Source organism: Oncorhynchus kisutch, linkage group LG23 (assembly GCF_002021735.2).
Source record: "Oncorhynchus kisutch isolate 150728-3 linkage group LG23, Okis_V2, whole genome shotgun sequence".
In the NCBI taxonomy this organism is placed as follows: domain Eukaryota; kingdom Metazoa; phylum Chordata; class Actinopteri; order Salmoniformes; family Salmonidae; genus Oncorhynchus; species Oncorhynchus kisutch.
In genome coordinates this window covers 17,798,053-17,811,265 of record NC_034196.2, presented here as the reverse complement: position 1 = coordinate 17,811,265, position 13,213 = coordinate 17,798,053, and the positions used below count along the sequence as shown (strand labels likewise).

At 42.5% G+C, this 13,213-nt stretch overlaps 1 protein-coding gene across 2 annotated transcripts in view; it reads left to right on the top strand.

Moving 5' to 3' along the window:
* The window catches only part of nup214 (nucleoporin 214), a 68,769-nt gene that overhangs the window by 11,624 nt on the left and 43,932 nt on the right, over positions 1-13,213 (top strand). For both annotated transcript variants that reach the window (XM_020457347.2, XM_020457348.2), the window contains exons 11-24: positions 566-724; positions 898-1,375; positions 3,469-3,608; positions 6,127-6,206; positions 6,337-6,420; positions 9,661-9,810; positions 10,068-10,226; positions 10,403-10,506; positions 10,596-10,796; positions 11,004-11,089; positions 11,181-11,264; positions 11,370-11,651; positions 11,883-12,050; positions 12,711-12,819. In XM_020457347.2, coding sequence (XP_020312936.1) covers positions 566-724; positions 898-1,375; positions 3,469-3,608; positions 6,127-6,206; positions 6,337-6,420; positions 9,661-9,810; positions 10,068-10,226; positions 10,403-10,506; positions 10,596-10,796; positions 11,004-11,089; positions 11,181-11,264; positions 11,370-11,651; positions 11,883-12,050; positions 12,711-12,819 — 2,284 coding nt within the window. The remainder of the gene's footprint in view (positions 1-565; positions 725-897; positions 1,376-3,468; positions 3,609-6,126; positions 6,207-6,336; positions 6,421-9,660; positions 9,811-10,067; positions 10,227-10,402; positions 10,507-10,595; positions 10,797-11,003; positions 11,090-11,180; positions 11,265-11,369; positions 11,652-11,882; positions 12,051-12,710; positions 12,820-13,213) is intronic.

Genomic DNA, 13,213 nt, shown 5'->3' with positions numbered 1-13,213 from the left:
GTTTACCTTGAGCTTTACAAACTGTTCTCTCTCTGGAGAGCAGTCTCAGGCAAGCAGACTCATTATTTGTCTCATCACACTGGCTTTAGTGCTGGTTTTTCTCCAAGTGCTCTGGGCTTTGTTTCTTACTAAGAATTCAAGGTCTCTCACGTCTCACAGCAATATAGCAATTCATATGCTCTGTCCTTGTACTTGCCTCGGCTTTTGTTAATGTCCTGGGTACTTGTGTGTGGGTGTGCATCTTCCATGAGCTTCAGTGTGTGTGTGTCTGTCTGGCTGGGTGTTTGCCTTTTTTGTTTCAGTTAAAGTGTGTGTATTCCTGTGTGTTTCTCTCTTGCTACCAATAGTTATACTTAGTTAGTTATACTGGGCGGCAGGGTAGCCTACCGGAAGGTTGCAAGTTCAAACCCCCGAGCTGACAAGGTACAAATCTGTTCCTAGGCAGTCATTGAAAATAAGAATTTGTTCTTAACTGACTTGCCTAGTTAGATAAAGGTAAAATAAAATAAAAAATATAAACAAAATACTGTACTTGATGTCTCTTTTCCTCGCTATGTCACTACAGCCGATGAGAAGACTTTGCCCCCGGCGCCCACTCTGTTGCTGCTGTCTACAGACGGAGTGCTGTGCCCCTTTTCACTGCTCAACTTCAACCCTGGGGTCAAGCAGCTGGTCGCTGCCCCCACCAGCCTGGCCCTGGACGGAGAGAGACTGCCCCCTGCAGGTCTGGAGGACCTCCAGCTTTTTCACATTTAATATTGTGTATTTTTTTTCTATCTCACTGAATACATTTGTCTTATGAAACTTGCAATAACTATACTACTATCATACTGTAAAGTATTTATAATCGTGTTTTGATAGGATCCACTAAAAGCAGCTCTCCTCTCTGCATTGCAGGATCTGCAGCTCCCCCACCCCCTTACCCTACCTCCTCTCTCCCATCAGCCCCGGCGGCGTTCCCTCCGCTCCGCCTCCCCTTGGCCACCACACCAAACCCTCCTCCCCCTGCCTCTGTTTCACTGTTCACCGCAGCCCCAGCTCCAGCCTCCTCATCCGGCTTCTCGTTCTCCATGCCCCCCTCTTCCACTGCTCCCCCCGCCTTCTTTCTGGGGGGCTCTACGGCCTTCAGCGCGAGCCCAGCCTTGGGCACCTCGGGTAGCTTCTCCTTCTCCTCCAAGCCCCTGACAGAGACCCCAGCCGCAGCTTCGGCCTTCTCCGTCAGTGCCCCCAAACTTCCAGTGGTCGAAATGGCTCCAGTTCCGGCCCCCACTCCAAAGCCCATCCCCCAGCGCCTGGCCACCGCCTCCCCCATCATGGTGCTCCGGGGCACCCCCGAGCCAACCACTCTCGCTGTGAAGATGAACCTCAATGACAGGTGAGAGGTTGATATAAGTACCTGAATAACTTTGACTGTTTACAGCCTTTTGTAGGCTTGCTGACCAATTTCAACTCAGTTAAAAACAACTCCGTTAGGGTCTCAACTTACTGTTGAGAGTTCAAGTAATAGAATACACAAGGTGCAGTTTTGAAATTTGTTTGTGCATCAGCAGTAACTTAATTAGCCCATGTTGGCAAATTAGTTTTATTTAATTTGTTATTTACTTATTTATTTACTGTTAAGTTAGTCTAGTGGCCCGCTATCTAAACTTGTAGTAAGCATGGATGAATTACCGACTGGGGTGGGGCCCATTGATCATCAGTTATCATCCACCCTATTGCAAAATGTGTAGATTTGCATGAAATGAGTTATCAAATTGCTAAATCTTCTCTCCACCCCCATCGCAAAAAATCTTTCAAATATACTTTTTATCCTCTTTGATGTCATGAGGAGTGTCACAGAAATATTTTGTTCGCTAGGTGGTGGTGGGGGGGGCTGAATTTGATATTTTATTAGGATCCACATTAGCTCTTGCAAAAGCAGCAGCTACTCTTCCTGGGGTCCACATAAAACATGAAGCATAACATAATACAAAACATTAATACACAAGAACAGCTCAAGGACAGAACTACATTAAAAAAGTGTAAAGGCACACAGCCTACATATCAGTACATACACACAAACTATCTAGGTGAAAGAGAGGAGAGGTGTTGTGAGGTGTTGCTTCATCTGTTTTTGAAACAAGGTTTGCTGTTTATTTGGGCAGTATAAGATGGAATGGAGTTCCATGCATTAATGACTCTATGTACGCTTTTTGAATTTGTTCTGGATTTGGGGGCTGTGAAAAGACCCCTGGTGGCATGTCTGGTGGGGTAAGTTTGTGTGTCAGAGCTGTTTGTAAGTCAACACATTTAATCTTTCTTATTAAAAGAAGTGATGCAGTCAGTCTTGTATTTATATCAGCCCTCTGATTACAATGAAGAACAAGATGTGCCACTCTGTTCTGGGCCAGCTGGAGCTTAACTACGCCTTTCCTTGCAGCATTTGACCACATGACTGGACAATAATCAAGAAAAGACAAAACTACAGTCTGCAGAAATTGCTTTTTGGAGTATGGTGTCAAAAAAGCAGAGCATCTCTTTTTATTACGGACAGACCTCTCCCCATTTTTTGGTCAAACACCATTTTAAAAAAAGAGTTTACTAAGAGCTGGCAGAAAACGTATAGGTCTGCTGTTAGAACCAGTAAAGGCCCCTTTACCGCTCTTGTGTAGCGGCATTACTTTGGCTTCCCTCCAGGCCTGAGGCTGAAGACTTTCCTCTAGGCTCAGATTAAAGATATGACAGATTGGAGTGGATATAGAGTCAGCTACCATCCTCAGTAGCTTTCCATCGAAGTTGTCAACGCCAGGAGGTTTGTCATTATTGATCGATAACAATAATTTTCCCACCTCCCACACTAACTTTACAAAATTCAAACTTGCGATGCTTGTTTTTTTTATGAATACGATGGCTCACTGTTCGTTTGCCCACTTTGCCAATGAAATAATAATTAAAATAATTGGCAACATCAAATGGTTTTTTGTTTGGGCCTGATTCGATGAAAGATGGAGTTACATTTCTCTTGCTGCCCATTTAATGTAAAGTGCTCAAGTTTTTTCACCATCTTTCTTTATATCATTGATCTTGGCTTCATGATACAGTTTCTTCTTTTTGTTGAGTTTAGTCACATCTTTTCTCAATTTGCAGTAAGTCACCCAGTCAGATGTGCAGCCAGACTTATTATCTGCTTCTTTTGCCCCATCTCTTTCAACCATACAGTTTTTCATTTCCTGATCAATCCATGGAGCCTTAACCCTTCTAACAGTCAGTTTCTTAACAGGTGCATCTTTTAATAATATTTGGAGAAGCAATTTCATAAATTCGTCAAGTGCAGCGTCTGGATGTGGGTACGCAGACCCACGAGCCACTGCCGGCCCCTCATGATGAGTTCTGTGTTTTATGGCCCCTACCCCCATCAAAGTTGTCCATCCCTGACTTAGATGTTTGTTGGCTGGCTTAGCTAGATATGCTTATGTTTCTGTCCCTCAGATTCCTGGCAGTAGAGACCCCTGCTGCAGCTCCAGCCTCCCAGCCCTTCTCCTTCAACTCCACACCTAAAGCTGCCTTCTCTGAGCCCAGCAGCCATTCCGCTCCTCTGCCCATAGTCACCAAGTCTGCAGCCATGCCAGGTAAGGAGAATAATAAGCTTTGTTTATACAGCATAATTCATACAGCTGTACAGTGCCTTCAGAAAGTATTCATACCCCTTGACTTATTCCACATTTTGTTGCAGCCTGAATTCAAAATTGATTAAATATAAACATGTTTTCACCCATATACACACAACACCCCATAATGACAAAGTGAAAACATGTTTTTAGAAATGTTAGCAAATTTATTGAAAATTAAATGTAATTTACATAAGTATTCACACCCCTGAGTCAATACTTTGTATGAGTACATTTGGCAGTGATTACAGCTTTGAGTTGTCTTGGGTATGTCTATCAGCTTTGCACATCTGGATTTGGGGACTTTCTCCCATTTTTTTCCCTTGCAGATTTCCTCAAGCTCTGTTGAGTTCGATAGCGAGCGGCGGTGAACAGCAATCTTCAATTCTTTCCGTAGATTTTCAATGGGAATCAAGTCCGGGCTTTGGCTGGGTCACTCAAGGTCTTTCACATTCTTGTTCTGAAGCTGTCTGCTTGAGGTCATTGTCCAGTTGGAACATGGATCTACGCCCCCGGTCATTTTTTACACTGAAGCAGGTTCTCATCAAGGATTTGGCTCTATTCACTGTTCCCTCTATTCTTACCAGTCTCCCAGTGCCTGCCGCTGAAAAGCATCCCATTGCACGATGCTGCCACCACCATGATTCACGATAGGGATGGTGTTAGACAGGTGATGAGCTGTGACAGGTTATCTCCAGAAATAGAGCTTTGCATTCAGGCCAAATGGTTTATAAAAAATCTCATCAGACCACAGAATCTTTGGCCTTATGCTCTGAGTCTTTCACATGCCTTTTTGAAAACTCCAGGCATGCTGTCATGTGCCTTTTTCTCAGGAGTGGTTTCCGTCCGGCCACTCTCCCATAAAGCCCAAAATGGTGAAGTGCTGTAGAGACTCTTGTCCTTCTGGCAGATTCTCCCATCTCTGCCAAGGATAGCTGTAGTTCTGTCAGTGGTCATTGGGTTCTTGGTCACCTCCCTGACCAAGGTCATTCTTGCCTGGTTGCTCAGTTTGGTCGGATGGCCATCTCTAGGCAGAGTCTGGGTAGTTCCATATTTTCAATTTCTCAATGCTAAAGAACACTGTGCTCTTGGAAACTTTCAACACTCTAGAAATGGTTTCATAACTGTCCCCAGATATGCCTCATTGCAATTCTACCTTATTGATCTACGCACAATTCCCCTGACCTCATGGCTTGGTTTTTGCTCTGACATGCACTGTCAACTGTGGGACCTTATATAGACAGGTGTGTGCCTTTCCAAATCATGTCCAGTTAATTGAATTGTCCACATGTGGACTCCAAGTTGTAGAAACATCTCAAGGCTGATCAAATGAAATTGCATGCACCTGTGCTCAATTTGGAGTGTTAAAGGGTTGAAGTCGGAAGTTTACATACACTTAGGTTGGAGTCATTAAAACTTGTTTTTCAACCACTCCACAAATTTCTTGTTAACAAACTATAGATTTGGCAAGTCTGTTGTGTCATGCACAAAGTAGATGTCCTAAGTAATTTTTCCAACAATTGTTCACAGACAGATTATTTAACTTACAACTCACTGTATCACAATTCCAGTGGGTCAGAAGTTTATATACACTAAGTTGACTGTGCCATTAAACAGTTTGAAAATTCCAGAAAATGATGCCATGGCTTTAGAAGCTTCTGATAGGCTAATTGACATCATTTGAGTCCATTGGAGGTGTACCTGTGGATCTATTTCAAGGCCTACCTTCAAACTCAGTGCCTCGTTGCTTGACATCATGGGAAAATCAAAAGAAATCAGTCAAGACCTCAGAAAATAAATTGTAGACCTCCACAAGTCTGGTTCATCCTTGGGAGCAATTTTCAAACTCCTGAAGTTACCACGTTCATCTGTACAAACAATAGTACGCAAGTATAAACACCATGGGACCACGCAGCCGTCATACTGCTCAGGAAGGAGACGCATTCTGTCTCCTAGAGATGAACGTACTTTGCTGAGAAAAATGCTAATCAATCTCAGAACAACCGCAAAGGACCTTGTGAAGATGCTGGAGGAAATGGGTACAAAAGTATCTATATCCACAGTAAAACGAGTCCTATATCGACATAACGAAAGGCCGCTCAGCAAGGAAGAAGCCACTGCTCCAAACTGACCGAAGACAGGGAATTTGTACTAAAATTAAATGTCAGGAATTGTGAAAAACTGAGTTTAAATGTATTTGGGTAAGGTGTATGTAAACTTCTGACTTTAACTGTACATTTGCACCCCAAAAATGTGACATGTTTTCACTTTGACATTATGGGGTACTGTGTGTGGTGGGTGAGATTAAATAAATTAATGTTAATCTATTTTGAATTCAGGCTGTAACATAACAGAATGTGGTGAAAAGTCAAGGGGTATGAATCATTTCTGAAGGCACTGTACTTATTTTTTCAACATTAGCATCTTTATTGTTTTGGTTTGTGATATTGTTGATATCCATTCTGTCTTTCTGTTTCAGGCCCAGTCCAAACCGGTACACCCCCCACGGTTGTACAGAAATGTTCCCCAGCCACCCAGACAAGTGCACCCACACCACAGGTACTAAAACATAATCTGCCTTTTCAAATAAATAAGATATTAGACCAGCAATCAATGTCTTGTAGTACAGATCATAATAGTAGAGACAAATGCAGTGTCTCGAGACATCTGTCTGTTTGCCGTCCTCTAGGCAGCGCTGAGTGTGAATGCCCTGGAAAGGCAGCTGCAGCAGAGGAAGGGCTCAGACCCAGTCATGGCTGGAATACTGGAGGAGGTAACAGATTAATCCAGTAGTATTTCTCTCAAACTACTGCTACTTAATAACTTTTTTATTTGATTATGAATCCTATTTATTATCATAACCACACACATTCAGTGGAGTTAACCCACAAAGGAATCGAACCCAGCACCATGCTCCAACCAATTTACGCAATATGGGTCTTGCTATTAATAATGTGTGACGTTGGTATAAACATTTCAAAATACTTTGAAACAACAACAAAACATTTTTTTAATGCAGTTCCAGTTGTGTACTTGGGGGAATATATTTGCAAAATGGCCCATAATTCCACCTTTACAACATGGGCCTAGAACTATACATCCTTTAAGCAGGGTTCATACAGACAATAACTTTTAGTGATTTTTTTTTTTCAAGCTCTTAATTTATGTTTTCAAGGACTTCAATGTTATAAAATTGTATAATTTATATAATTATACATATAGGGCCTAATATAGACCCCCCCCCCCCCAATAAGGCATGCAAAAAGCAGGCCTAACCAATGTGTTGATGTTCAAATTATTATTACATTACGAAATATGTGAGAATAATGTCGACTTCACTAAATACACTGAAAGAAAATGCAACATGCAACAATTTCTAAGATTTTACTGAGTTACAGTTCATATAAGGAAATCAGTAAATAGTCCTACTGTATTTATTTCAATCTATGGACTGGGAATATACATTTGTTACACATTTGTTACATTACAGCCTTATTGTAAAATGTATTAAATAGGTTGTTTTCTTTCATCAATCTACACACAATACCCAATAAAGATGTATTTTTATTTTATTTTTAATATTAGCAAATTTATATGACATTTACATAAGTATTCAGACCCTTTTACTCAGTACTTTGTTGAAGCACCATTGGCAGCAATTACAGCACACCTGTATTTGGAGTTTCTCTCATTATTTTCTGCAGATCCCCTCAAGCTCTGTCAGGTTGGAATGGGAGCGTCTCTGCACAGCTATTTTCAGGTCTCTCCAGAGATGTTAAATCGTGTTCAAGTCCAGGCTCTAGCTGGGCCACTCAAGGACATTCAGAGACTTGTCCTGAAGCCACTACTGTGTTGTCTTGGCTGTTTAGGGTCGTTGTCCTGACCTCCTGTCTGAGGTCCTGAGCGCTCTGGAGCAGGTTTTCATCAAGGATCTCTCTGTACTTTGCTCCATTTGTCTTTCCCTCGATCCTGACTAGTCTCCCAGCCCCTGCCACTGAAAAACTTTCCCAGAGCATAATGCTGTCACCACCATGCTTCACAGTATGGATGGTGCCAGGTTTCAGACAGACATGATGCTTGGCATTCAGGCCAAAGAGTTCAATTTTGGTTTCATCAGACCAGAGAATCTTGTTTCTTATGGTCAGAGTCCTTTAGGTGCCTTTTGGCAAGCGTTGAGCGTATTGCCAAATTGCCTAAAATGACATTGGAGGTGATTTATGATAGAGAAATTCAAATGAAATTCTCTGGCGACAGCACTGGTAGACATTCCTGCAGTCAGCATGCCAATTGCATGCTCCCTCAACTTAAGACATCTGTGTCATTGTGTTGTGACAAAATTGCACATTTTCAGAGTGGCCTTTTTATTGGCCCCAGCACAAAGTGTACCTGTGTAATGATCATGCTGTTTAATCAGCTTCTTTATATGCCACACCTGTCAGGTGGATTATCTTGGCAATGGAGAAATGCTCACTAACAGGAATGTAAACAAATTTGTATTCAAAATTTGAGACCTTTTGTGCGTATGGGATATTTGATTTAATCTAATGAAACATGGGAGCAACACTATACTTGTTGCATTTTATATTGTTGTTGAGCGTAAATTGGATGCGTGCCGATTTTTCTGGAGCCTATGTGGCCAACGCAGGCACATATAATAAAACCATGACTTGCTGTAGCATTAATCTCACCATTGCTGTTTTTATAATGAGAAAGTGACCAAAAACCAGGTTCCTTTTTTAATGGAAGGATTTGTATGTATGGCCAAGTTGAAGCCAACATTAATGTTGTCCTCATAATAACCACATGGTTTTACTGCAACAGAGTAGCACAACACCCTTCATATGAAGTGGCGGGAAACAAATGAAAGTGGTCACATCTCTCACAAAAACGGATAAAGACTGAAAGCAAGGACAATTATAAGGAGAACTTATAAATTGGTTACAGTAATTACAAGGACTTTTCAAACACCTATCTGAGGACATGTCTGATTTTCAAGGTTAGCCTTTTGGAGTACTTGAATTTCTGAGCTCCAAGTTCATGTAGGCTACTTCAAGACCCTTGTATTGTTTCTAAAATTACCGGTGTAACATGGACACCAAAATTTATTTTTCATGTTATTTAATTACCATGATTTTGTGAAGAAGCCCACTAGACAATGTAATTATATCCAGGGTAATTAAGCATTGTGTTGTGCAGTAGTCTATTCTACACAATTGCGCACAGTAGACTCGGCGTCCAATCCAAGGCACAAGAACGTATGAAAACATGAACTCGTTACCTTGATGTCGAACGAGACCTGACTAAATAAAGCAAACAGTTATTCAAGATCAGTTCATTAGGGATATTAGATCCAACGTGGATCCAGGCACAACTGTCCTCACCAGTGTAAAGAATGAGACTGCAAAATATTCTGGACATTCCTCATTAACACCTTATTTCCAGCACTTCCAGCAGGGCTGTTGCGATGCATGCGCTATCACATCAGCTGTTTGTCACTGGACTATCAATAAGAAAATATCTTCCTGGATATTTGTGTGAAAATAGCTCTACACCAAATGCTGTGCAACAAATATTGTGCATAATTATTGAAGAACCACGTTCATGACTGTATTGATTTAGGTTTTAAGTATGAAGGTAAGGTGACTCGTTTAGAAGACACTTGTTCAATGGCTAATTTGACTGATTAATGCCTAATATAATGATAATCGACAACTTGCACTGCCATAATTGCAAGGACTGGAGAGTAATGTTTTATCACGTGATTTTAGACACATCCGTCAAGACACCAACCATGGGAAAGGGTTAAACAGCGTTTAAATCAACACTTACATTTAATTGAATATAGCTGGCTCCCCCCTTTATATCTTAATGTATTGACATAAAAAATAAAATGGCAGATTATCAACAGCTGTAAGAAGTTGTCCAGTGTAGGAAATCCTCACATGTACCAGACTTTATAGAAAGACCCATATGGTTTATCAATGTAGCTTCATGCAGGTTGTGTTCCTCTCAGATCGCCCACTTCCAGAAGGAGTTGGATGACCTGAAGGCACGCAGCCACAAGGCAGACTTCAGAGTGGGCACCACAGAGGAGATGAAGGAGCTGAGGAAGGAGTCTGAGGACCTCCACGTCTTCACCCTGGAGATCAAAGACACCACTGAGGTACAGTACGGATTTGATTAGATATTATTTCAGAGATAAGGCCCGCGTGAGTCAGAATATGCAGCTCTCTGTAGTTGCCATTGTTAATTAATGTACCCAGTCGTGTCAAATTCAATCAGCTGCATTCAGGTGGCCCATGAACTCACACCCCCTGGTGTTGCCAGGTCTATGTCAACAAAATTTGACATTTCAACTTAAGTACAGCCACCTAGACCTTGTAGGCTCTTACCATGTGTATGTGTGCTTATTCTCCCCAGTCTCTCCACGGGGACATCAGCACTCTGAAGACCACCATGCTGGAGGGCTTTGCCGGGGCGGAGGACGCAAAGGCCCAGAGTGAGCTCAACAGACACCGGGGCTACCTGCAGCTGCTGTACAAGAAACCACTGGACCCACGCAGTGAAGACCAACTCAAGGTAAGCCTCTGGATAGATAAGGAATGGATGGTTAGATGTGTATATCGAACTTTTATCATTCCTCAGGGTGGATGTGGTAGAAATGTCAAAAGCAGAACACCATTGAATATCATTCACCGTGTAGAAGACCTTTTGTTGGACCGTCATTTATTTAGGTTTTTTCTCCCCATAACCAGGAGATCCGCAGGCTGTACCAGTATGTAAAGTTTGCTGTGGAGGATGTGAACGACGTGTTGGATCTGGAGTGGGAGAAACATCTGGAGAAGAAGAAGAAACAGAAGTGAGTGAGAATTCTCTTTCACTTCCTATGTCAATTTCCAATTGTCATTGTATGTTTCCTTTCTAACCAGTTTCCTCTGTCTCTCCCAGACACATGATTGTCCCAGAGAGGGAGGCTCTATTCACAGCCCTGGCCAACAACCTGGACATCATCAACCAGCAGAAGCAGAGGCTGGACACACTGGTCAAAGACCTCCACGCCCTGCGGCTCTACAACAAGACTGCAGCCTGGAGCACTCCTGCCCCCAGCCAGCCCTGCCATCCTGCTGCTACCACCCCCACTGAACAGGGGTATGTACAAGGGTGTATACCTGAAATACAATGGGCAGATTTATTGTAGCATGAGGATCTGTTTAGAGGCAGTAAGTTTTATTTAAAAAAAAATAATTATATCAAATTTTTCACTGGGGTATGTGTGTTGCAAAGTAGTGTTTTTATTTATTTATGCATAGTGGCTTAAAAATCAATGGTCACTTATGAATTACCTCTGTTTACTAGTTTGGACAACGAGCTGGAGAGTTTGAGGGATGCACTCCTGAAAGCCAGTCTGGAGACCATTCCCAAGACCACCTCGAAATCGCCAGGCAAAATACTTACATTTTCCAACACTTGTCACTGTGTTATCTATTGTGCTTGAGTGATGTAAATGTAATTTGACTCCTTCAACTTCTGCAGCCAAAATGTCTCCGATGAAGCAGTCTCAGCTGCGTAACTTTCTCTCCAAGAGGCAGACACCACCAGTCCGCTCCACCGCTCCAGGTACTCCCAACACCAACACACAGAACACAGTGACCAGTGCTGAGCAGTGAAGTATAAGTAACGTGTGGCGTTTACCCCTCCTGATTGTCCTCTATCTTTCCCCAGCCAACCTGTCCCGCTCGGCCTTCCTCTCTCCCAAATACTACGCGGACCTGGACGATGTGAGCTCCACCTCCTCCCTGTCTCAGGCCCTGGACCCAGAATACTCCCATTATTTTGCGGAGGAAGAGCCTGAGCCTGCCCCCCTCCCCATGCTCCCCCTCTCTATGCCCCGCCACCCCACGGTGGTACGCACCCCCTCCATAGCCCCGGGGTTTGGGGCCATCCAGTCCACTCCCTTCAGCAAGGTGCGCCAAGGCCTGGGCCTCAGCCCCATCATGAGCCCAGGTAGGAAACTATTGAGCTTATTTGACTTTTATTTAACCAGGTTGGACGGAGAACAACAGGTAATACAACTCTGCTCTTGTGAAGTAGTATGTCATTTATATTGTATGTTTTACCCTCTAGTATCAACCGTCAGGTCACAGAGAGGACAGCCAACCTTATGTCAAAGTGCTGTACTATGTGGATTTAAGAGGGCTATTCTGTAGTACACTAAGTCATACATTTTTTCTCCAGTTCCAACCAATAAGATCAACATGGGAGGTGCCGACAGCACGGCACTAGCCACTAAGACAGTGAAGCACGGGGCCCCGCCTACTGAGAAGGCCACACCCGTCCACCTTCCTGCCCAACAGGCTGCTGCCAAAGCCGCTTTCCTCAGACAAATGGCCAATCAGAAACCAGGTAGGTGGGTTGCAGTTAATGGGAAGTACATTGCATTTGTGATCGTTTTTCTGTCACTGTAACAACATACAACGTTGCCTTGAGACCTATTATGAAATTTATTGACATTTTTTATTTTCTGCTCTGCAAAGGACATGGACTGAGGGACCTGTTTCTGTGTTGTGACCATGTTACCGTAACAGTATAACGTTCTAGTTTGAAAAATGAACAAGCTAGGAAGAAACTTTCATTGTTAATCTCGCTACAATAAAACAGTTTGAAGACCGGTAGAGCGTCTTCTGCTCACTGTCGGTTCACTTTGAACAGTAAAACTCAATGCTATGTTCATACTCAGACACCAGGGGGAGACAAAGACCTCAGGATCAGAGGTGAACTGACAGCCTCATGACTTTACTATGCAGAATAATGGTTGACAATAGTTTAATCAATAAATTCAATTATTACATTAAATTATTTAAACAGTACGTTTTAAAGTTTTAATCAATTGAGACTATTCGTCTGAATATAGTGTACATCCGTCTGTTGGTAACCCAAAATAACATGACCGGTATGATTTTGAATTGATTGAATGAAAAGGTGACAAAATAAGTGCCTCTGGTTGTCCCAATGTCAGTTGTAATGTCAGATTGTCATTGATGTTTCTTCTTTGTGGTCAACCAGCAGTCAGTGGCTCTCTGACAGAGTCCACCCTGAAGACTGTTCCTCAGGTGGTCAACGTACAGGAGCTCAATGACAAAGGATTGCCACCGCCTGTCTCCACTGCGATCAGGTAATCCATCATCATCATCAATATTACTATCCCTTTTCATCAGGGCGTCACCTTGGGTCTAGGCTCAAGAATGCTTGGCACCTTTTCTGATTACAATTCCCAAAAGGTAGAAAGAACATTAAATTAAACAAAATATTATGTACATAAGAAATGTGTACAGTGAATACATTTCATTAGGAACGGGCTGAGTGGATCCTATCTAATATCGTTACAATAGTTTGCTGATTCCAATTGAACCATTACTGTAAAAAACAACCTACAGTCCACATAACTACTGTACACTGCAGCTTGTTTTTGTTTGTCTAATTTTAAAACTTCTGTGTGCTGCAGTGTTAGTCTGCTGACAGTGCTGTGACCCTCAGGGTCTGCCACAATGACTGTCTCTTTAAAAAAC